The 26,909-nt window shown below is 34.7% G+C and overlaps 1 protein-coding gene across 6 annotated transcripts in view; it reads right to left on the bottom strand.

Moving 5' to 3' along the window:
- The window catches only part of MON2 (MON2 homolog, regulator of endosome-to-Golgi trafficking), a 110,720-nt gene that overhangs the window by 72,022 nt on the left and 11,789 nt on the right, over positions 1-26,909 (bottom strand). For 4 of the 6 annotated variants that reach the window (XM_004006504.5, XM_004006503.5, XM_060412872.1 and 1 more), the window contains exons 2-8: positions 21,934-21,997; positions 13,105-13,232; positions 11,807-11,938; positions 10,822-10,951; positions 8,895-8,992; positions 7,678-7,803; positions 1,021-1,215 (exon numbers count right to left, since the gene is read on the bottom strand). In XM_004006504.5, the coding sequence (XP_004006553.3) occupies positions 1,021-1,215; positions 7,678-7,803; positions 8,895-8,992; positions 10,822-10,951; positions 11,807-11,938; positions 13,105-13,232; positions 21,934-21,997 (873 nt within the window). Of the gene's footprint in view, positions 1-1,020; positions 1,216-7,677; positions 7,804-8,894; positions 8,993-10,821; positions 10,952-11,806; positions 11,939-13,104; positions 13,233-16,471; positions 16,553-21,933; positions 21,998-26,909 lie in introns of all 6 variants that reach the window. The other 2 variants (XM_060412875.1, XM_060412874.1) reach the window with 1 other exon arrangement.

Below are 26,909 nucleotides of genomic sequence, written 5' to 3' on the forward strand. Positions count from 1 at the left end.
TGGGGAACAATGATTGTAATTTTTAAAAAGTTAGAACAAAATAGTGCAAGTCAACAATGATGAGTACACCAAAAGACTCTTAAACCCTTGGCACCAAACCCTGATAGTTTACAGTTCCCTAAATAGCAACACATTCTGAAATGACTTAATTTCCTACAGCATTTCCAAGCAATATATTAAATACCTTACAGATATATCTCATGTGGCCAGAAATAATTATAACCACAGTGCTTATAAAGATTATTTCAAAATGCATTTTACATAAATGGATTTGGACTATGAAAAGAAAATCTATAAGTGTACCATAAATATAGAAAACAAGTTTTCTTAAAGTTTCCATAAAATTTAGTATAAACTACTTATACTATCTAAAAGTTTATAACGTTGGTTATCGCTAACATTTAGCATACTGACTTTTCACAGTAGATGATCAATAACCAATTACTTTGTTAATTAAAATTAAGGATATAAATTTAAGGAATTATAAACTGCTGAATTTGACTTAACATAAAACTTTAAAGAAATATACCGTAATATACCATTTTCTCTGAAAAATATTATTTCAATATTTAAGAGTCAATCATTACATAGAATTACGATCAAGGATATCACAATGTATCTTGCATCCAAAAATGTATGCAAAATAGATATAATATTGGACTGAAAATAAAAATTAATTTCTAATGCTACAATTCACCAAATTTTATAACAGGTCATATGTATGGTGGTATTAAAAAAAATTTCGCACTGGCAGCCTTGGAGAGAAGAAAAAACAAGAACTAAGAAAATAATGAGGTATAAAATGCAGTGGGGTTATGGAGTACAAAATACCACATAAACATAAGAGAGATTCAAGAAAGAAAGAATGAACTTTCAAATACCTTGGAGATTACCTATAAGTACTCAAAAAAAAAAAAGTTTGCTTAACTGAAGTAGCTAAATACACTATAATAAGATCATCTTTTCAGAAGAGGCTTCATGCAATTATATAAACAAACACATATGAAAATTAGCACTTACCAAAAGACTGTAAAACTGCTTAATCAGAACAGATACTACTCTCAGCAAACGCATGCAGATAGGAAAATACGGTTTTTCAACTGGTGCTGGAGAAGATGAAGTGCTGGAACCTTGTCTGAATTTTATATTTGGAGAAAAGAGCTTTATCACAAGAGGACATACTCTTTCTTTGAGGAGGAAACTAAATTCCTGATGCTATTTGCAAAGATTAAAAAAAAAGAAAGAAAAAAAAGAATTGATTTACTTTGTACTTAATGCTTATAAAAGTCTCACAGTTAATAATCTTCAATAATCAGTATGAATAAAATTGTAAGTTTATATAGTTCATTTTAAAGTTTATACACAATTCTGAAATTAGTATTCCTCTTTGAGAATATAAGATCAAATGACAATATTTCAAGAAGTTTTAAAAAGAATTGAAAAAGCATTTAAACAGGAAGCTGAGAGGAGAAAATCTGAATAAAGAAAATAAATTACATAATTCATGTTTTATTTTATAAAGATAATTCTATTCACAAGCAGATTTATTAATATTTTGTTCTAGTTAGATCACTTGAACAGAACACAATGAGTTGATAAAAAACACAATGACAAACAAGCATAATTATTTTAAAGTCTGAGAATCTTAGAGAATTCTTAAATATTATTTATAATTATGGCATATTACACAGAAAACCTCCCTTGTTAATTTGCTCAATATATTAGCCAAAAGTAGTCATCTTATACTGACAAAAAAAGATCCAGTCTACAGCCAATGTTTAACCTCAAATATAAAAATTATTCTGTTGTTTTAAGCAACCCAGTTTCACTGAGGCCAAGAACAAAGATACAAAAATAAGAATCAACCAATCCAATCCTTTAATCTTACAGAAAAGGAAAGATAAGGCACAGAGTAGATTTTTTTAATTTGTAGAATGTATCTTTTAAAAACTCAGATTAATTCAAGAAAAAATACAGGTTCACTAAGCAGAAAAAAGGAAAGAAAACATAGAGAAGTAAAAAGATAAAAATAAAAGTTTTGCTTAGTATCTCCAAGAGATAAGTTAGTGAGTCACTGTTGACTCCAAATACATATCCTTTTAGATTTTAAATTCATTTTAATGTACTTTTAGTTCTTCCCCCCTAAAAGTGGATCTTGTGGAGGGTGCTCCTGGTGGCTCAGTGGCAAGAAATCCACCCACCATGCAGGAAATACGAGTTCAGTCCCCGGTCTAGGAAGATCCCACATGCCATGAACAACAAAGCCTGTGTGCCACAACTACTGCCGCTGCATGCCCTAAAGCCTGTGCGCCACCAGAGGAATGGCTGCAGTGAGAAGCTTGTGCACTGCCACTAGAGTAGCCCACGCTCACTGCGACTGGAGAAGGCCCGCACACAGCAACGAAGACCCAGTGTAGTCCCCCGGAAAACAAATTCTAGAAATAAATTTTTTAAGGGATGTGATTTGAAATTCTACTTTCACATCTATAGTAGATTCACTGACTGACAAAATGAAAAGCATAGTTAAGTCCATTTTCATACTTTGCTAAATAGTCTTCAGTTCAGTTCAGTTGCTCACTTGTGTCCGACTCTGCGACCACATGAATTGCAGCACACCAGGCCTCCCTATCCATCACCAACTCCCAGAGTTCACTCAGACTCATGTCCATCGAGTCGGTGATGCAATCCAGCCATCTCATCCTCTGTCGTAACCTTCTCCTCCTGCCCTCAATCCCTCCCAGCATCAGAGTCTTTTCCAATGAGTCAATTCTTCGCATGAGGTGGCCAAAGTACTGGAGTTTCAGCTTTAGCATCATTCCTTCCAAAGAAATCTCAGGACTGATCTCCTTTAGAATGGACTGGTTGGATCTCCTTGCAGTCCAAGGGACTCTCGAGTCTTCTCCAACACCACAATCCAAAAGCATCAATTCTTTGGCGCTCAGCTTTCTTCACAGTCCAAATCTCACATCCGTACATGACCACTGGAAAAACCATAGCCTTCACTAGATGGACCTTTGTTGGCAAAGTAATGTGTCTGCTTTTGAATACGCCATCTAGGTTGGTCATAACTTTCCTTCCAAGGAGTAAGCGTCTTTTAATTTCATGGCTGCAGTCACCATCTGCAGTGATTTGGGAGCCCCCCCCCAAAAAAAAGTCTGACACTGTTTCCACTGTTTCCCCATCTATCTGCCATGAAATGATGGGACCAGATGCCATGATCTTCGTTTTCTGAATGTTGAGCTTTAGGCCAACTTTCTCACTCTCCACTTTCACTTTCATCAAGAGGCTTTTAGCTCCTCTTCACTTTCTGCCATAAGGGTGGTGTCATCTGCATATCTGATGTTATTGATATTTCTCCCAGCAATCTTGATTTCAGCTTGTGTTTCTTCCAGTCCAGCGTTTCTCATGATGTACTCTGCATATAAGTTAAATAAGCAGGGTGACAACATACAGCCTTGACGTACTCCTCTTCCTATTTGGAACCAGTCTGTTGTTCCATGTCCAGTTCTACATACTAGTTAATTCATAAATATTTCAGACAATTCCTAAAAGTTTTATGCTAACTTTTCCCCCTCACTATTAAAGTAACTACAGCTGTGTTTCCTAAACAACCCCCAACAATCTATATTCCATCTCCATTTAAACTATTCTCATTATACACATCATGATGTATTTATCTGTGGCCAAAGCAAACATTGCCCTAGCAGTCTTACCAAATTTCACTGAAGCACCTGACATAACTAGTTCCTAAAAGGAATGCTCAATTGCATTCCTACCTTTCTGGCCCCCATGCTCTGAGTCTCTCCTGCATGCTCATCCTCTCGTGCCCAACTGTTTCACAATGAGGGTCCTCAGAGCTCCAGGATATCAGGTCCTTACTACCATATTATCACCGCAGGTGACCTCATTCACTCACATATGTGCCAGTGAAGCTTAAATTTATAACTTGAGCCCAAAACCTTACTTTCAAGCTCAAGATATATAAATCAAACTACTATTCTGTGTACACTTGGGTATCTCCAAAGGAGTAAGTTCAAAACTGAACATACTACCCTTTCTAGCAAATGTGCTGCCATAGAATATTCTCTATGGCTCAAGCCATAAAGTTGGGAGTCATCTTTGATTAATAAAATATAATTAGTTCTATAATTCACTAAGTTCTTTTTGAAGAAGGTAAAAGACTGCCTACTTCCTCACATTTCAGTGCTCTATTCAGCATTTACTTGCCAACTGTATAATTTGTGTCAGGAATTGTGATGTTCTTCTTGTTCGGTTGCTCAGTCATGTTCAACTTTTGCGACCCCATGGACTGCAACACACCAGGCTCCCCTGTCCGTTACCATCTCCCAGACTTGCTCAAACTCAAGTCCATTGAGTCGATGATGCCATAGAGTCATCTCATCTTCTGTCGTCCCCTTCTCCTACTGCCTTCTATCCTTCCCAGCATCAGAGTCTTTTCCAAAGAGTGGGCTCTTCACATCAGGTGGCCGAAGTATTGGAGCTTTAGCGTCAGTCCTTTCAATGAATATTCGGGGTTGATTTCCTTTAGGTTTGACTGGTTGGATCTCCTTGCAGTCCAAGGGACTCTCAAGAGTCTTCTCCAATACCACACTTCAAAAGCAACAATTCTTCAGTGCTCAACCTTCTTTATAGTCCAGCTATCACATTCATACATGACTACTGGAAAAACCATGGAATTTTCCACAGTTTGCTGTGATCCATATAGTCAAAGACTTCCGCATTGACAATGAAGCAGAAGTAGATATTGTTCTGGAATTCTCTTGCTTTTTCTATGATCCAACAGATCTTGGCAATCTGATCTCTGATTCCTCTGCCTTTTCTAAATCCAGCTTGTACATCTGGAAGTTCTCTGTTCATGTACTGTTGAAGCCTAGCCTGGAGGATTCTGAGCATGACCTTGCTCGCATGTGAAATGAGGACAACTGTATGGTACTTTGAACATTCTTTGGCACTGCCCTTCTTTGGTACTGGAATGAAAACTGACCTTTTCCAGTCCTGTGGTCACTGTGAAATTCAAGGTTAAGCTCAATTTTGTCCCTGCTCTTACAGAGCTTATTTTCTAAAAGAGAAGGCAGATCCTTTCTTAGAGTCACTGCTTTAGAATATTCTTTTCCTATACTACCTATTTATCTCAACTAAATACTCTTCATATTTCAGGTAAAAGCTTCACAGCCTTCATTCATCACCAACTCTCCACTAGGTTTGCTACCTATGTTACTCATTTTTATAGTACTTTTTATACTTTTCCCTCATTGCACTCATCACAGTTTATCATTCAGTAATGTTTTGCTTCCAATTATTAGACTGATAAGCATGATAAAGGCAAGAATTTTATCTTATTTAAATACTTTGCATTGAACACATTCACCCACAGATTGTAAGGTATTAGTAAATTCTGATTGGATGAGTGAATAATGAGTGAATGAAAACAAACATTTATCTCTTGAAGAAAACTTCTTAAGAGCAATTTTTTAATTTTTAATTGGAGGATAATTGCTTTACAATATTGTGTTGGTTTCTGCCATATATCAACATGAGTCAGCCATAGGTATACATACGCCCTCTCCCTCTTGAACCTCCCTCCCAACTTTCCCACCTCATCCCACTCCTCTAGGTTGTCAGAGAGCACTGGATTTGAGTTTCTTGCTTCATACAGCAAATTCCCACTAGCTATCTGTTTTACATATGGTATTGTATATGTTTCCATGCTACTCTCTCAATTCATTCCACCTTCTCTTTCCCCCACTTTGCCCACAAGTCTTTTCTCTATCTTTGCCTTTCCACTGCTGCCCTGCAAATAGGTTCATCAGTACCATCTTTCTAGATTCCATCTAGGTTTCCTTCATGTCTTAGCTACTGTAAACAGTGCTGCAATGAACACTGGGGTACATGTGTTTTTTTCAATTATGGTTTTCTCAGGGCATATCCTCAGTAGTGGGATTGTTAGGTCATATGGTAGTTTTATTCCTAGTTTTTTAAGAGATCTGTAGAAGTAAATTTTAGGATCTTACACAAGGTAATTCTTTTTTCTCCTCTGGATTATAGCAAGAAGAATGAAGTAGAATAGATTTATTTTGGGCACAATAAATCTGAAACCATTTTTTCAAAACTTTCCCTACAAAATTAGAAAATGTAATCCAAACTACAGAAATTTCTAATTCAAATTCATTTACCAGTTCATTCATTCATTTATTCAAATATTTATCAAATACCTGTCATATGCCAGGCACTATTATAGGCACTTGTACAACACTGAACTAAGTCCCTGCCTCAGAGAACTTACTTTTTTATGAGGGGAAAAAATAGATCAACTCATGTACAAACACCTATGTCAGGAAGTAATAAGAAAAATGACAAGGAGTCAGACAAGAGTGCTGCCAGGAAAAGAAGCTGCCATTTCACACAGAGTGGTGGGGAAGGTTTGTCTGATATGTTGACCACTGAGTAAAGTCCTCAAAAGTATAAGAGAACAATCTATACGGGAGAAGAGTATTCCAGACCCAGGCAGCAGCAAGTACAAAGGCCTTGAAGCAGGAGTCCACTTGGGTCATTTAAGAACAAAAATGACAGTGAGGCTAAAGGATGAGGACACTCACAAACTATGAACCCTTAGACAAATTATTTAACCCTCAGAGTCTTAGCTTCCTCCTGGGTAAAATAGGAATAATTGGTACTTCAGGTATTTGTGAAGATTACAGAGAGTATGATATGTAAGGAATTTGGCGAAGTTTGGCACAGAGTAGGCAGTCAAAAGTCGGAGCTGTTACAACTATCAGTTTATACAAGACTATGAATCAAGTTATACCTTAACTTCTCCTATGCTAATACAAGAAAGGGAATCCTCAGTTAATATTGTTCAATACCACTGAAAGCACTGAACAGTTATCTAATATGGACAAAAACTATAAGCCATGTAGTAAAGATTTCAATACCGACTCCTGGTCTAAAGGGTCTTCTACTTTTGTGGCACTTGGTTCACTTGTGTTGTAGGCAAGAGCAAAGATCAAATAGCTGACCTAGGAGGAGCAGCATATTAGGGAAAGGAGCTAGAGTACAGTTAAAAGTTCTAAATTTTAGTTCAAGATCTGCAAATAACTGAAGAACCCCATGTAAATTACTGAATCACTTTTGGACTTTAGCTTCTTACAAGTAAAATGAAAAGTTTAAATTCTTTCTCACTTTTTCCCTTATCAACTGTTTTGAGATATTCTGCACAGCACATTAAATTTATTAAATAAGCATTGATGACTTCTTTTTTCCATTTAAATTACATAAAAGCACACAGCTCATACAAAAATTAGCAACAATTTTTAAGGCTTTTAAATATTATAAAAAGAGCTCACATCATAAACATTATAACGTGTATAATTATATATAATATATAATTATACACATTATAAAAAGAGCTCCTTCATACACCCTTAGATTTGGAAATGCTTGACCAGACAAGACTCTAGGGTTTCCTTCTAACATTAAAATTTCAAAATGCCTGTGCACAACAGAGTTAAAATAATAGTAGATTATTATGTCTAAAGTCTGAAGCTATAATTTTTTGCATCTTTTAATGTGGGGTAAAAATACATCTTGCTTTCTTGAAAACTATCTCTGAAAAAAAGGAAAGATTAATTTTGTTGCAAGATACCACAAATGGCTTACTTGTAAAAAGACTTGTGGAAAATCATTCAGGACTGATTCAAGTAATTCAAGGCCAAATGTTCGGGTCATTTCTGTCATACCTACTAGCCAGTAAGGGGCATCAGCATTAACCAACTGACAAAGGTCCTGGAAAATAAATCAAACAATAAATAAAATATTTCACATGCTGGAATGCAAAGTCCTTTTTAAAATTCATAGCTCATAAAAAATTATTTGAAGTATCTCTTATCAGTAGGTTTCATTCCTTAGAAATTAAGTATTGATAATCCAAAATTTTAATTAATTGTATAGTTGATATGTAAGTAAACTTAATATACAGAGTAGAGACAAAATGTTATTCTAACATTGTTTTAAAGAGTCTCTAATCAAAATTAATAAAATTTTTAGTGCAGGTTAATCTTGTTTTATTCATGACAAGTAATGTAAAAATTAGGTATTTGTATATCATGTTATATCAGATAGAGCAGAATTTAAGTAAATACTTTAATTTTCCTATTAAAGGAAGTATTTTATATGACTAGTCATTCCTAATATAGCTAGTTCAGGATTTCACTCATTTTATTTCCTTAAAGTGAAACATAACATTTTATCATGCTAATTAGGTATAGATACTCTTTAATGTTTTAGACAGATATCACATGCTTTTCAAAAGTTCTTCACCACTTAGTTTTTACAAAGGACCTACATTAGCACCTATTTTCTTTAACCAGAAGAAATCAGACTTTCTTTAACCAGAAGAAAATCTGAAGATTTTCAATTTTCTTTAAAAAAAAAAGACAAAAATGAAAACCATGTTCCGCGTTTATTTTGCAGCCAGCCATAACACAGGCTGTACATACCCCCAGCAGCAACAGTGGTACCTTCAAGTTCTTTCTCCAGGAACTATACTCAGCATCTCAGCATCAAGCTGCCAAAGCTTTGAGCTGTGTGTGTGTCTGTGCTTTATCTTGATTTATTTTGTGCATTCATTAGGTAATTGTGTCCTAAGGTAACTGCTTTTTCACTTAAGGCATTTTGAAGTTTCACAGAAATATGCTACTATCAGATAGTGGAGGAAACTTGTACTACTTTTTTCTTTTTAAACCTATACTACTTTTTGACACTTTAAAATGACAATGAAAAAAAAAACACTTAAAAATTAAATCAGATATAAAATTCCAAAATCAGAATTTCACACAAAACTATATTATAAAAATTATTCTTATCAATGGAAATACCTGGAAAAGCATATATGCATCTTTAGCACAAGGTTTGAGGGTGCTGACAGATCTTCTGTTACTATTTCCTTGGACTAGTACTGGTTGGTCTGTAATATCTGCAATCAAAATAAGAAGGGTTTTAGGAGTTCTTGGTGCTTTTAATAAATCATATATACTGTCTAAAAGGTATATTGAAAATAAGTATGTATTTACAGAATTATAAACTAAGTTCACAACCATGCCTCCAAAACGGAAAGAAAAATTGGGAATTACATTTTTATACATCATATCATAAAAAACATACTCTTCACTATCTCATGTTCAAATGAACTTATTATCTCTGTCCATACATATGATTTTCCTAGTACCCCTTTCTCTAGTCCTTTTATTTCATGGATTTGAAACCCATGTCATATTTGAATGTACCTTTAAATATCAAACATATAAATATTTACCACAGTTAATTCCTCTATAATCTCACCATCTTCAAGAGAATTAACTGCTTGATCTGCCATTAAGCACTATGTCAGTGACAGGTATTGACTAGCCAAGAGTCACCTAGAATGGGGCTTCTCAATTTCTTTGAATATTAACAAGATACTATTTCCTGTAAGTCATAGCAGCCTGTTTCAATTAAATCTTGACTAATGACTACTTGAAAAGGAAGACGTTCTAAATATTTTCTACCTTATTAGAAAGTATTAAGTGTGATATTAGACACACAGCCAAACTATCAATTCAGAAATTATATTGAGATTATGGTATATAAGACATTCAAACTGGAGAACTGCTCTGTTTTATCCTCTATGTTTAAATCCTTTATGTTTCAAACTGTTAGAATTCTACCTGCATTTCCCCTTGGAAAAGTGAGATAAAAGTTAGTGGGAATATCTTAAATAGATGAAAAATGCCTGAAACAGAATGTGAAAAATTTGACCAATGGTTAAATTCAGATAAAGTGAAGTAATTATTAGAGTAGGTAGAACTATCATTATTTACTAGTATTGCTATTTTTTTTTTTACCAATATTACCAAAATAACACCAAATGATATGAAAGACTGTATAATATCAAGAGTTTAGGGGTGAAAAAAACTTCTAAAAAAGATTAATCTTTTGTTTCTTGACTCCATAAAATAGAGAGGCTGTTCTTGATGACAGCACCTCATGATTTTTTTCAACTAATCATGTGGAAAATTTTTACTTTTCATCTAATAGGGATAACAAATTAAAAAATTAAAATTTATCAAACTATAAAAATTATAACAGAAACAGTATCTATAAGCTCTGTGACAGGATATGTTTCTAAGTTTTTAGGAAATGTTTCAAATCATGAAAATGTTAAAAATTACAAATAAAAGGATTTGATGAAAATATGAAGAGTAGGCTTTACATTAATAAATATTCTTGATTAATACATATTAATAGGCAAAGACAAAAATTCACATGAGGGAAGTTCACTTTTGAAAATTTACTCTAAAGAAATAATTCAAATGGAAATACATATGTAGGAAGACACTCAGAACAATACTGAACTACAGAACATAAGTAGTTCATTAAATTATAGAATAGCAACAAAATATAATGCAACCAATAAAAATTTCAATTACAAAAATTAAAATGTAACACAAAATAATCATATGTAATGTCTGGCTAAAAAGACTTACAATGCAACTCCTTGTATAAAACGTGCTATTACCATCTCCAACATAAAATTTTGAATATATTAGAAATAAATACAGAAAGCAGGGTCCACTTCTTAGGGTGAAAGAACTGTGAGAGATTTACCTTTGGTTCCATTATCAGTAATAAAGACGCTGATACACTTTCTAAAGTATTTTCATTATTAGGTAGCCTATAGGGCAATGGCGGACAATTGTTAAATGACTAATCATGGACATCAGAGCCTCCCACAGGCAAAAGGAGAGACAGCTTTCATCACTCTACCTCTGTGTCGTTCATCTTCGGCAACCATCCTCTCAAAAACAACAGTAACAACTTGTCGCACTGTAGCAGCAGCTGTATTGTTTGTAATATTATCTTTTGTGAAATGTAGCCGAAAACAAAGAACAATTGCCTAAAAAAACAAGTTTCATTTAGCGTGAAATAAGTTGATGAATATGGTTATTATCTTTATCTGATGTAACCACAAATAATTTATGTTTTGCTGTTTCAATCACCTACGTTAAAAGTCCCACTCTTTTATACAATAAAGCTACAAAACTTCAGTAGTTTTAAATAATTCAAACTCTCAGTAAATATAAAGACACATAAGATTAGCAAAGGTAATGTGAAATGCACCTTTTACCCTAAATAATAAACTATTAATTGAGGCTATTTTTACATTACTCTCTGTACTTTCTGTTCTTTGGAAATATTTTACAATTTAAAAAAAAAATTTAAAGATGAAACAAATAATATAACAGTTGTTATATGTTTCAAAGAGAGTAGGAATGAGAAAGAGCTTTCACTCATGCAGCCATATCTAGTATTAATGCCAAAATGACACTTCTCCAGCTGCTTCAGGGGCAGACTTATCTGGCTTACATACATTTTACACGTGAAATTATTTTGAAAGGGGGAAAGAGAGAGCTGTCAGGAACACCCAAGGTAATTGTGGACAACACTGATACCTGGAAACAAATACTGTTTTCTTTTCTTCTTTCTCTATTCCTTTTCTTCTGCTACTTTTCTTTTTCCATATTGTATTCATAACCAAGCCTGTCAGCTATATCCAAGGAAGTCTGTTTAATCACCTGTTTAATCAGTCTGAAAATAAGGCACTGAAGGCTTTTAACAGGCAATGCGCATTATCACAATAGCTACAGGAAAGTTGCTTTTAGTTCAAACAGCACTAGGCTTTCCTCTTTCGGTCAGCTTATCCAAATACTGTCCCAAAGCACTTAATGAACTTGGACAAACAGGTTCCTACCTTAGAGAGTGCCTCATCATGAACTACTGTATTGGTTGTTAAAAGAACAAGAACTGTCTGAAGCAGCTTAAGTTCTTCAAGACTATTTTCCATTAGCTGCCAAAGCATGTTAATTATATTTCCAGCTGCAGTCTGTAAAACAAGTATTTTAATTATTGTCAAGAAATAAATATAGATATGTTGGGTCCCTAAGCAAGAAAAAGTATGCAAATATAATCTTACCTGGAGAGAATTTCTTGATCATATTAACAAAAACCCATGTTTCTAAATCTATAGATCCAAATACATGTCTCTCAACTAATTCAAGAACTGCAACCAATTAATTTTATTCTAAAAAAAAAATGCTTTAAGATTTAAAAGGTACCATTTGAATATAGGCAAACAGCAACATGCAGTTCTGATACCTTGCCAAAATCAAGGCTCATTTCTAAAATAATAGGGGTATATTTCATTTGGACACTTATGAATATAAACATATACAACTTATGAGTCTGTTACTGTTTCTTACATATTATTTCATTGACAAGAGGGAAAATGAGTTATAGAAAAAATACAACTCAAATTAACAACACATTTACGAACTCAATTAAATCTGATACTGTTTAGAATGTTATACCAAAGGCAAAAGAATTTACAATTTCTATTAAAAAGTACCCTACGAAGTACAAAGTTAAGCAGACAAGCAGGATGCGATTCATAGTAATACAATGTTTTTCCTGTTTTACCATCATGAGGTTAGATATGAATACCCTTAATGAGCAACACTTCAGACAATCTAGGAAATAGTCATGATTTTCTCTCCTACCTTTAAAAAAGTAATTCATTAATGATATTCTTCATCACTGATATTGAAAATCTGCTTGGTTCTCAAAATTATCTATATTAATCAACTATGGTGGCACTAGTGGTAAAGAATCATCCTGCCAATGCAGGAGACGCATGAGATGAGGGTTTGGGAATATCCCCTAGAGTAGAAAATGGCAACCCACTCAAGTATTCTTGCCTGGAAAATTCCATGGGCAGAGAAGCCTGGCAGGCTACAGTCCATGGGGCCATGAAGAGTCAGATACGACTAAGCAACTGAGCACACATGACTTCTTAGATTCCAAAAGATTTGACAAAATGTAGCCCATCTATACTGAGTGTTTAATAATGAGACAATTTGGCAACCTTTGAAAATGAAGCCATGACCTTCAAGCACTGATTTGTATTAAACACCAGGTATGTTTTATTCTCTCCTTGAGAAAACTCCTGATCTGATTTGTAGGTGCACAGTTCAGATAAAATCTTCACATTACCTCAGATACCACTTCATGGGACATGAGTCTCTGAATGGCAGCCAAACATAGTTGAGTGATCTTTGGTTCCTTGGTTCCACAACCCATTAGAAAAGGCTGAACAACCTCTGAGCTGTTCTCCTTCAATGCTTTATTTAGAACACATATAAAATAAAAATTTAAACATAATTCATAAATAAGAACATTTTCACATAATTACAACCAGTAATGACAATCTTAATAAAAATCACTTAATATAAAATAAATGAAAATAAAAATCAAGCAGTAAGAGTTAAAATACTTCAGACTCTATACCTAAACTACCCTCCTTAAGTACAGTCTTCCCATGCCTTTCTCCTGACACTCTGTCCTTTGGTTCTCCTGCATCTTCTATAAACTCTTTAAGGGCAACTTCTCAGAAGTTCTATCTTGCCTCAGAGTAAGACTATTTCTTCAATAGTGTAGAAGGGAAAACAGAAATAAGAACTCAAATTCTAAAGCAGAAACGTAATTAAAAATAGTAATACATCAACCCTACCACATTTCTGAATGAATATTCAGAACTCCCTAGAATTTTATTACATGCCTTTAATTCACTGGCTCTAATTTCTTCTTCAAGAAGTAAACCCATTAAAAACAATAACATTACTACTCTTATTACTTAAGTATTACTTTAAATTAATTGGATGAACATGCTATAATTCCAAATCTTAAATAACTCCTTCTACCAAGCCAGTTATTTCAGAAGTTTTCAAATAGCAACAAAAATGTAAAAGATTAGAAAATGCACAAACTGAATTATACACAATTTAAATTTACAAAATGAAGTTAAATCAGTACACACACACTTAGTGGGTAGCTACACAAAGATGAATAAGACACATTTCACATTTGTCATCCTCAGGGAATTTGAATAAATAACATAAAATTCCAAGTCACAAGAACATTAAACTTATATGTTTGGTATTTGTTTTCAAACGTACTGCATACATCAATTATTTTAATAGGTTAAAACCTGTAAAAAAGTCACACAAAACTTGAGTTTTAACATGTTTTTCAAAAATTTGTGGGAAAGTCACCCAGAGTCACCTTTAAAAGTGTAAAGCTAGTGTTAACATTAATTTTATCACTTAAAGTCTCTTCTTTTTTCTCCCAAAGCTTCTTTATGGTATGGCAAATAAAGACTACTATTCCCTACAGTGTGCTCTGTAAAATCCTTCAGTATGCCAGCATAAATCACAGCTAAGAGATAGCAAATATTACTGGCAATGAACAGTGTTTCCAAAAAACAGCTCCCTTGCGTTATTTCCTTGCTTTCTTGTGCATCAAGGTTCTGCTTCAAAACCAGAGACATAAAATTTCCCTAACAATGCCACAAAACATTTTTATGAGTGATTAAAAGATGATAATAAAGCTCAAAAAATACTATTCTAAAAAAGTAAATATCCTGCTATATTCAATTCTGCCAAAATCAGTGAAGTCTGATGCCACTCCAACTCTGCAGAACATTCCAAATTATTAAATCTTGTTCAGACAAATATAAGTTTTCAATACTAATAAGTTGCATTTAAAACTTTTATGACATTAACACGTGTTTCTCATTTGAGTATCATAATACTCATGTAGAGTTTATAGGGCATGATCTGAACCCAGTGACACAATAAGTAGGTGGCAAAACCAGAATCCAAAAATATGTCTTCTAATCCCTGGTTCACTACTCTTTCCACAACATTATGCTGCCACTCTTTAAGGCAAACAGCATATGATGCAACTGGAAATTAAAAGAGTTAAAAGTGTTCAAAAGACACCAATGAAACACTTCAAAGCTGTCTGCCTAAAGTCATCCGAAGAATGAAGGAAAGGGAATCTGTCTCCATAGAAGGAAACACAGTGTACCTCTACAGAATCTCTGATGACAATTATTTTAAGACACACGTATATCACCAGAAAGAAAATCAGGGCCAATTACCTATGCTAATTAAACAATTATACAAAACTTTCTAATCACAATTTTTCCTCATAATTTCATCCTTTAGGTCAAGAAGGCCATTGTTATTTCTTATTTTTTTGGTAACAGTCCTTCTAACAGGTGTAAGGTGATATCCTCATTTGCCTTTGATTTGCATAGCACTAATGATTAATGATGTTGAGCATCTTTTCATGTACCTGTTGGCCATCTGTATGTATTCTTTGAAAAAAAAAAGTCTATTTAGAACTTCTATTCATTTTTTAATTGGATTGTTTGCAATGCCTCATTGCTTGAGAGCACTTCACTACTGTCTCTGAGATATTCTTCTAAGCTAATGACACCCATTCCACATGCTTTGATGCTGGTGTTTTCTGATCTTACCATAAGATGTTAACAGGAAGTTTCTGCACAACAAGGGTAACATTTCAAATAACAAAACTTACATGATATCAACAATGCATGCAACTCAACTGATGTGATAGTATCAACAACTATGAACAAGTTCACTGAAAAAGACAACTACAAAAGTATCTGGCCCACAGTGATTCTAAGAAACCATCAGCTGTAAAATGCATGCTAATTTGGGGAATATTAACATGTGAAAAAAACTGTCTTATCTTAGAATGAATAAAATAAGGTGAACTATACATTCAGTCACAGCTATTCAGCTCTATCAAGCTGAGTTAAAATTAATGTAGTAATGAAAATAATTTTTAACGATATTTTACTGTAACTCAAAGGTATCCATCCTTCCTACTTTTTTTCTCCCAGTTTATGTGAGAATATAATGATCAAAGGAAATTTCTGTATTATCCAAAATAGATGATCCACAATAATCAAAATGGAAAACCTATTTGTCTATTCTGTTTTTGAAGCATAATGTGAAAAACAGAAACATATCTACCAGATCTAGATCACAATGAAGATAAAGATCCTTTTTTAAAAGTTGCGAGTTATTTTTCTCTTCTTCTAAATGTCATAATGATCCTAAGAATCAGAAATTAATCCTAGACTTCTAACTGGGCAATTGCTGCTTTCTCTTTATAAACAGTAATTTTAATTATATGCATCTTAAGGGTGGCTTCACATAAAAACCTTCCTATAGGTTTAGAGTTTAGAGATCACATTGAGGAAAAGGCTGTGCAAAAATATAAAGCAACATGTATGTTGCTTTAATCATTTTTTTAAAAATCTAGGGGAAAAAAGAGGAAAAGGTCAATGGTTTTTAATCAAAACCTATGTGTGTGTGGGGTGGGGGGGGCTGTGAGGTGAGGAGGAGTGTGTGGAGATAAGGGAAAAAAGAAAAAGTTTAGTTTCTACATAAGTCCCTTCAGAAGCACAACTCCTTTAATAGACTGAAACTCTGTGTTTATTTCCAAATTGTGTAACTGTGAGATCAAATGATGTACTTTCACACACCTGAAAGAGATCCAGCAGGTCCCCATATCCTAGGGGTTTCCTTGCTCTGAGCAGTTTCACTGCAAAATTGCAGGTTTTATCCTGGAAAGAAAGAATTAAACTAGGGTACCCCACTATGAATCACACTAACAGGGGTTAAATAAAAGGTTTTTAAAATGTTACCAGTCATTAAATGACAAACTATAGCTCTTGTGAAAGAAATAAAATGTGATGGACACGTAACCGCTATCCTCAAAACCTTTAAAATCTAATTATGGGAAAAACTGATACTTCAAACACTAAAAAAAGTTTAATGGTTCAAAATATCTGAAAATATTTTAAATGATTCAATATGAGGACAAATAAAATTATGAACAGTGTCATCATAAAAGTACATTACAGGTAAATGAAGGATTATTCAACAAATGATGTTGCTACAGTCAGTAATTTAGCAAAAGAAAAAACACCTAGGTCCTCGTGTAACTCTGTATTACTAAGAAAAATATCAAACTGTAGAAAAACAAGAAGAAAGTAAAAGCGACTATCAACTACATGGAAGGAGAAAGACTACTTCAGTATAGAGCAAGAAATCAAAAAAGTTAGATTATGTAAAAATAAAAAGCATCTAGATAAAAAAACTATGGAGAAGGCAATGACACCCCACTCCAGTACTCTTTCGCCTGGAAAATCCCATGGACGGAGGAGCATGGCAGGCTTCAGTCCACAGGGTCACTAAGAGTCGAACACAACTGAGCGACTTCACTTTCACTTTTCACTTTCGTGCCTTGGCAAAGGAAATGGTAACCCACTCCAGCGTTCTTGCCTGGAGAATCCCAGGGCTGGGGGAGCCTGGTGGGCTGCAGACTATGGGGTCACACAGAGTCAGACACGACTAAAGCGACTTAGCAGCAGCAGATAAAAAATTAAGAAGTAAATAATGCAGACAATATGATATAAACATGAGAAATTCATATTTTGCTATATAAATAGCTCAAATATTTGATAATGAAAACACAAAAACTCCAAAAAAACCTAAAATGAAAAAATAATATATTCAGAGAAAAATGTTCAACATTAAAAAGAAATGTCAATTAAAATGAGAAGTCATTTGCTTGTTCAAGGACTGAAAAGATTTTTTTAAATAGTAATCTTACAAGGATGCTACAAAAATATATTCACATATAGTTGGTAAAGGCATAAACTTTTATCTTTTTAGAAAGCAGTGATGAAAAATTTCAAGAACAGGTTCATATCCTTTAATAATTTTATTCCTAGAAATGTATCTTACAGAAATAGTTCAAATACTGAAACATACCTAAGTTACAATCACTTGCTGAAATATTCTGGAACAATTTTAAAAATTAGAAAATATGGTATCAAAAAAGTATTATATAATAAAGGCAGGATAAAAATTAAAAATTTTTTTTAAAAGGGGGGAAAAGAATAAAGAAAAACACATTATGTGGCAGAGAAAGCTCTCCGATTCATTAGGTCAATTTGTTAGCAAGCAATAAAGTACAGCCCCCCGTATCTTCTATCCTGAGTTACAGTAGCAGTCTACCAACAGACCCCTTCTGTACTGATGATGCACTGAAATATGCCTTTCACACTGCTGTCAGAGTAATGTACAGAGTATAAAAATACTTATATGAAAGTGTCACCTCCCTAATTCAAACTCTTTCCATCAAGCTACTCAGGAAGTCACACAATGGCAGTAGTTGGACAGGTACCCAAATAGACCAAACTGTTTTATACCTCATGCATTTAAGTAACTTCCCTTACTTATTACTCCTACACCTTATTTGCCTGGATAACTCCTTTTCGAGCATCGAGACTCAGCTTCATAGTCTCAGGTTGGATTAGGAGTCTTCCTGATATTCTTATAACAGGCCCATCTATACTTCCACCTGACATTTACCATATAAGCCTCAGAATTTTCTGTTTAGAATCTGTCTCCTTCATTACTCTGTTAACTGGCTGACATGATCCAAATATGACAAAATTCATGTACTCAATCATAACATGTAAAATGAAAGAGAGGTTGAAAGTATACTAGTGGCAACACTCAAAGAGTCTTACTTGCATTTTGGAGTGACTAATTTAGTAGCCTACATTTAAGGAGGGCTTGGCAACCCACTCCAGTACCCATGCCTGGAAAATTCCATGGATGGAGAAGCCTGGTGGGCTACAGTCCATGGGGTCGCAAAGAGTTAGACACAACTGAGGGACTTCACTTCACTGTTATTTCCCATGTAATGCGCCATCTAGCAGCAATGTAAGGAAGAATAAGATACTGATCCTGACCTCAAGAAGTATGTCTTCAGGAAGGGAAAATTTCTGACAAAGAGCTCCAAAAAGTAAATGAAGGAGCAGGTAAGCTAAATAGAACAAATGGTACAAACATACTTTTCAAATATAGTTCTTACATTAACACACAGATTGTAGGTGAATTACATTACCCATCTTTGTATTTCTACCAGTGATTCTTACATAATTATTTATTAAGAATATGTTATATGGGATATTCTATGGATGTTTGTTAAATATCACAGATATATAGACTGATAAAACAGAATATACTGAATAAAATCAGCAGATAAATAACACTTCAATGTCAGAAAAAATTCCAAAGTATATTTACTCATTGCTACTGAATTAGAGAATTTTTAGCAATAAGACTGTATGGATATGAAAAGAATGAGGGAAACTGTGAGGACAGAAGAACAAAAGTCATACATAATGATTATCTGTGTAAAAATGTTCTCTATATACTGACAGTAGTTGAAAGCGGTGTTAGGTGGATGTAACTGTTACAGTTTTGAGTCGGGGTTAAATATACAATTTTAAAAGATTGCACAACTTCATTGATTTCCTTATTTCCAATATTTATTCAAATAGCAGATTCTCTGTTTATATAATTTCTGTGTAACACCCATCTTCTCAGTCAAGTTCAAGTATATTTATTGTAAGCTAGGATAACAAAAACAATTTATAATATATGATAGTCAAATGTAAGATTAAGGCATTTGGCCTTGTAAATGAAAAACTTCATGTTGCTATCTCTCACTTGCAGTTTTAAAGAAAAAGGCAATGTTGAGATAATGATCTGTATATGTGCATTGATGCTGACATTACCTGGCATAGCATTCCACTTATGTCAGCATTCATGACAGCAGTGAAAACAAAGAAAAATAAACATTAAAGGAGGATGCTTAAAAGAAGTGGAGATGTAAAGCAAAGATTTATTCTACAATGTAAATAACCTTCCCTTGGAAAATAAATCTAAGAAAACTCAAGTTGGTTAAAATCTATGCTAAGTACTGTTTCCTCTGACAAGCGACCCTAACTAAGGGCTCTAATTTTTATAGCAATCTTTCTTATTTTCTGAATATTTCCCATATCACTTGAGACTCTTCAGTTGTTTGATATCTTTAACATCCATTACAGCATAAAAGTGGTAACCTATAGTCTTTAGAGAAGTAAACATTTCTCAGGAAATTTAAAAAAAGTTACCAAAAAAATTTTCTCAATATTAACCATACCCTGAATTAAGTACTTGAGAAATGACACACTGACTAATTTAAACTCTTCCCTTTTTCTTTGCAGCCCATGATTTTTCAAGATGACAGTGGTCTAAAATCATAAATTTTTACTGATCAATCAACTGCTGTTAAATACTTGGCCAGAACACTAGGAAAAAGTTTAAATGCTAATATAACTCCTCGAGTACATGGTTCTGGATACTATGGATATTAAAGCAAGAATTATTAATTGTATGTGCATAAGGATTTGTTCTAACCTGATTGTAATAAAGCTAACTGAATTAAAATGAAATTAACAGTCCACTTAAATATTAAATTCACAGTAACTGAGAAAAAATTTTTTTTATTTGTCCTTAGTATGAATTAGACATTTTACGTGGTACAGAACTCTGTAACAGACAGTGATCCTCTGAAGAAAACAGTCTTTATCAACTACAGACTCAATGAAAATTTCTATTACTGAAGAAGAATTAAGGACTTACCATAATATCAGCAATGACAGAAACAAAAGTAAATATTTGCAATGACATTCTAATACAATTGGCCTATGACATCTCCAACTTAAAAACACCCATGTCCATAATTTATCTTGAAACAATTTCCTCACGGTAGCTAATCTGCCCAACATGCGTCTCCCAGACCCACTTGCCCATCCTCCCAGTCCAACCACACATACCTTTGCCTTTACCCACCACTTCACTCTACCCCTTTACTCAGTAAGCACAGAGAGCATTATTCAACGCTGTGAATAATGTTATATAACTCTTTGGTGTTTCATCAGAATGTTCAAAATCAGAGGAGCTGTGAGAAACAGATGCAACTTAGCAGGGCTAACCCTAAGGTGGCAAATGAAATCCACTCTTACCTGTCACCCTTAAACTAGCCCCAAACATCCTCATTTCATTTTGAAATATTCTTTAAAATTTTGCCCTTTAGGAATTTACTGGTATGCTTCTTTAAAAAGTGTAAAGAGACTTAAGAGTTGTATTGGTTCTTCACTATTTGGACTTGGTGTAAATCAGTTTAATAGGACTGCTTTTCTCCTGTAACTAGCTGAGAACTACAGCACCACTGGAATTGGAAATGCACGTGAAGGATCAGCGAAGCAAGCAGCAGTTGAGCACAAGCACTTGGAAGAGAGCAGCCAGTGTGGAAACCTCACAGTACCACGGCAGCACACTGCAGCAGGAAGAACATGGGCTCTGAACAGCCCGGGAGGTGAATTTGATTCCACCACTCACCAAGTGACCAACCTTAGGCCACTAAATCTCTCTGCATCTCAATTTGCTCTACTATTAAAAGAATATTTCTTCACAAGGTTGTCCTATATAAGATCAAGTGGCACAAACGCCTCACATGCAACAGATTCTCAAAAATGCCAGTTTCCTTCCTTTGCATGATAGAGGCAAGAACAGAAAGGCAGGAAGAAAAAGAGGCGGCGGACTGAGTATCAAAAGGGTGCCAGAGAGAAACTTTTGAAAATTTCTCCCCCAAAACTAGGATCAATCAAAAAAAATGTTACATCTATATAACGCCCTGCTTATTTCAAAGATAAAAGAGATCTGGGAAGGTGGTCTGAGAACCAATCTTTCTTTCAATACAACAAATATTAATTGAATGCCTTTTATGGGTAAGTGTATCTTAGGTGATTGACAAGAGGAGGAAGAGAATTCAAAGATGAGTATGAAAAATCTTTGCCTTTAAGGAGTTAGTAGTTTTAAGCTTTCTGATTTCAGAGAACAGTACAGCATTCATCTCTGGGACACCCAATTAGATCATAAATTAGGGACTTTTGCATGTTCTTTATCATTATGGATAGCATAATAGAAGAGGAGCATAAGGAAGAGATGCTATTAAAAAAAAACTGATGGGTTTTAAGATTCTACTTTTACCATTAGTCAAACTTTCATTAATTGTTGAATTTTTAATGCAAAAAATTACCTGCCAAAATTTCGGTGTTTCGTGCAGCTATTGTTTTAACTTTTATTATTCCTGATTCAGCAGCCTGCAAGAATAAAAATAATTAGAACATAAAACTTACTAATGACATGAATTATCTAGGGGAAAGAAATCATGTATGATACAATCTCAAGCACAGAGTCAGTCACTACTATCTTTTTTATTTTACAAACTTCAGATACTATAGTCTAGTAGTGAAACATACACTAAATGTAATAAAGTATGAGTAACTTGATTATTCTCACGCAAACTCGGCATTGCAAAAGCATATTGCCTTTCTATGCCTTCAACTGCATCAGAAATACCCTAAATCCTCGCACTTAAATCTTCAGAAAATAAAAAATAATGAAATCAAAGACTAATGAAAAAAATAGATTTTCTCTTTCCCATTTCACACTTCTCTCTCAACAACAACAACAAAAAAAATTGAAAAACACTGCAAACTCAAGTAAAATCGCTTTGAATTAGAAGAGAATGAATAACCAAGAACCCTGTCATTACTTTTAGACTGTGCTTTTTTAAAACATTCAGTTTTCATAAGGTGTCTACATCATTTCAGCATAATTGAGCTGGCAGTATTTGACAGTCATATGGCATTTTACACTATGCCACAGGACTGTGCTGTCCAATATGGTAGCCACTGGCTACATGGGACTAGGCTTCCCCAGTGGTCCAGTGGTAAAGAATCCACCTGCCAATGCAGGAGACGAGAGTTCAATCCCAGGGTTGGAAGGATCCCCTGGAGAAGGAAATGGCGACCCAGTCGAGTATTCTTGCCTGGAAAATTCACGGGACAGGGGACCCTGGCAGGCTACAGTCCACGGGGTCTCCAAGAGTCAGACACGACTTAGCAATTAAACATGCACATATGACTACTAAGCACTTTATATGTGGCTACTCAAACTGAGTTGTGTTAAATATTATATATCATTAAAACTAAATGTTTCTTTTTACTTTTTAAATGCAATTTAAAATTACACACATGGACTGCATATGTTGCCCACATTATACTTCTACTGGACACTGCTAACATACAATATTGATATATAACTTCCATTACAGAAACTCAGGACATTTTTACTATTAAGAAACATGCCTATTTTATACTTAAACTGGTGACTATACCTCCAAAAATAATACACAAGTATTCATATACTATATTCAAGTTTTCCTATTAACTTGCTTGCTACTTGTTCATTTATTCTGTTATCTCTTAACATTTACTAAAGGACAAGTAGTAGAAGGCACTAAAGTTTTTAAAATAATTATGGAAGAACTCAGCATCCTATAGGTTATTAGGCTGAGGAGCAGTGGGTTGATGCATAAAATGAATGACCCATTGTAGGCTATACAATGTATACCTTTGTCATTTTGTGGAATTCCAAGCACGTGAAGCCCTTGTCTGTGATTAGAGAATTTCCAACTTCACTGTTCAGCAGAGACAGTAGTAATGGTCTCAGTGGCAATGAGTTTTGCAGTGGTTCTTAGCTGTTCAGCCTCCTCTCATTCCTGTACTTTCTAAGGTTGGCTTTATCCAGTCTTCTACCAATTCTACGAGCCCCTCAATATTCTATCAGTAAACTTCATTTCCACTTACATCAGCCCAAGTTAGTTTCCACTGCTTACAACTAAGAAGCCTAATGGATATCTGGGACTTTAAGAAACTTTAAGAAATGGAAATGTTTCGAATTAAATGCATATGGCTACTAGCAGAAAAATGTAGTCAAAATAAATTTCTTCATGGAAAGATTATTGATTTTCTGATTATCTAGGGGCAATGTATATTAGAACACCAGATGCTTTAAAAAAAAATCATGATGCCCAGATTGCTGCTGCTGCTGCTGCTGCTAAGTCGCTTCAGTCGTGTCTGACTCTGTGCGACCCCATAGACGGCAGCTCACCAGGCTCCCCTGTCCCTGGGATTCTCCAGGCAAGAACACTGAAGTGGGCTGCCACTACCTTCTCCAATGCATGAAAGTGAAAAGTGAAAGTGAAGTCGCTCAGTCGTGTCTGACTCTTGGCGACCCCATGGACTGCAGCCTACCAGGCTCCTCCATCCATGGAATTCTCCAGGCAAGAGTACCGGAGTGGGGTGCCACTGCCTTCTCCAGGTTGCAAACCATTCCAAAAACTACATCAGAATGACTGACACTGGGAGTCATGCATTGGCATTTTTAAAAATTTTCAGGTGATTCCAACATGGGGCAAAATTTAAGAGGCTATTGTAATAATGTAAGCAAAAGATGATGGTGGATAGGCCTGAGGTGATAATGACTGAGATGGTAAGGAGTGGTTAGATTCTGGATCTAGTATGAAGATATACAAGCCAAAACAAACCTACTACTATAAAAATTCAGTAACACTGAAATTATTACGTATACTTTGTTATATTCATACACTCCACTTTAAATGTCTTAAGTAATTTTCTTACTAAGTCAACTGAAATTAATCTATGGTCACTGAACTTTCTTCCACCAACATTTCAAATGTTCAAACTCCCTCCTTACTATGGCCCTCTGTACTGTGCCTATGCTCAAATTCAATATTTCATTCTACTTCAATCAACAGATATCAAAATAAATCATCATAAATCCAATGTAATCTGTTCTAACTTTCTGAATTCTAGTCAGTTTCCAAAATCAGTCCTGTAGCATACTGGATGCTACATGTCAGTAACGGATTTCAGATTTGACAGATGCTATTTTGATCTCCTCAAAAAAATAAGAACTGACCCATGTATGAATCATAAACAAGTATAAATAACGAAATTATAAGTATAACATATGTTTAACAAATATTTTTATACATCCACACAATAAGGAAAGCAACGAATGTTAATTCTTTGGTTCCAAAGTAACAAGTGTTTTAAAAGGTATATAAACTCAAGAAATCATCAAAAGGACTGTTTATTAACTCAGATGTAACTGGACCTATATTACAGCTCCTAATTTTTTTCATCCAACTTTCTATTGTGAAACTTTGAAACTGTACCACCACCCTCTTCTCATTGGCACCCTGTGTTGCTGGAAATTTCATTATCAATGTTTATTGACAACACTTGTACATCACGGCCCCCTCGCCTCATGCACTGCTACTTCATACCTCAGCCTAGCAGACATCTTCAAGAGTGCCCTGTATAAATGGAAGTACTCAGGCTCAGATTTCCTTCTATTTATCAAAGATTGTCTGTGTGAAGAAAAATCTTTAACTTCTTGCTTTAAAAGTAACCCCTACTCTGATTAGACACTTATAGATTAGATACTTATATATCCATAGGGGAACTACTCAACTGTAAATATAGTTATTTTCCTGAATTGGGCCTCATTAAAACAAACAAACAAAAAAATACAAAGTCCCAGGTCTGTAGAATTTAATAGGGATGATACAGGTTATGGTGGGTAGTCTAAAATCTCTATTCCCCAAGGGCAATCTATGAATTGGGTAACAAAGCCAAAAGTATTAAATACACTGCAGCATTTAATATTTGTTAATCTTAAAATTAATGTCTCTCAAGAAATATTTTTTTCTCTTTCACAAAATTCTTTGCTGACCCAAATAGACACACCCACCAAGGACTCTGAATATAGAAGCCAGCATTACAGAAAAGATAAGATAGAATGCTAAAATGCTGACTCCTCTTTCAAGACAACACAGAATATCCTTGGCCTAACTTCTCAATAAACTCTTCCTGGGCAATCTCAATCCCACGGTTTCAGTTACTTTCTAAATACTGAAGAATCCTAAATTATATTCCTTTTCCTTAACTGTCTCCTAAACTATAGGATTTATTACCCTATATTTTTAAAAGGCACCTTAAATTCAAGATATTCAAAGATGTTATCACCGAACACGCACACCTCCAACTTCCACCTAGCCTCAGAAAAGCCGGTTTCTTCTCCCTATAATCTGTTTTTGTGAACAGCAGCAGCCACCATGCAGTCACGGACCAGGTATCTGAGGTTTATCCCTGATTCCACAAATATAATCAGCCACAAAGGCTGCACAGTGAACACGTCTTGTGCTTTTTTTCTTCTCAAACGTCATTTCTACACCTCAGTTCAAACTTCTTGCTATCAATCTAAAGTAAGAAATTTCTCCACTTAAACCCTTGTCCTCCATCCATCCTCAATCGTCTCACTCTTCAGTGGCCCGCCAAATCCACAACTGGTGGTGTCTCTGAAAACTGAGTAGTGTAAGGACATCTTTCAAAAGGAAAAAAACATAAGTCTCATGGACCTACCCAGTTGCTGACAAATTTAAGTAGGTATAAATATTAATAAATCATAAATAAATTCCCTATTTTTATAGCTGTTAAAATTATAAAGCCAACAAATTCACAAAAAAAGTGAACACTAACTTAATGTGACAAATGATGCTTTGCTGAAATTAAACCACTGCTAACAACATGAAGATGGTGCAGGTGTCTCTCATTCTGGCACCAGGAGCAGTGAAAGAAATCATTTCCTCCATAACCTGTTTTTCTATGGCAAGTATCAAAAAGTCCTTCCATCTCTGTGAGCCATCTATGGTCTGTACCTATGGTTTATTCTGTTTCTCCTATGACATGTCTGTTTCTCCAATCTAGCTGTAAGCCCTGTGAGGATAAAAAACATGTTTCATTCATCTCCCCATATGACTAATGCCTATCATTATGCAAACAGAGAATATATATATAAGCTAAGCTAAGTGAAGTTGCTCAGTCGTGTCTGACTCTTTGCAACCCCATGGACTGTAGCCTACCAGGATCCTCCATCCATGGGATTTTCCAGGCAAGAGTACTGGAGTGGGGTGCCACTGCCTTCTCCAGGGGATCTTCCCAACCCAGGGATTGAACCCGGGTCTCCTGCATTGTAGGCAGATGCTTTACCAACTGAGCCATGAGGGAAGTCCTGAGGATATACATAAACATTTATAAATAAGCAAAGGAAAAGTCCTAAACAGAGGGAGGGACTTTACTG

This window comes from Ovis aries, chromosome 3 (assembly GCF_016772045.2).
Source record: "Ovis aries strain OAR_USU_Benz2616 breed Rambouillet chromosome 3, ARS-UI_Ramb_v3.0, whole genome shotgun sequence".
NCBI lineage: Eukaryota > Metazoa > Chordata > Mammalia > Artiodactyla > Bovidae > Ovis > Ovis aries.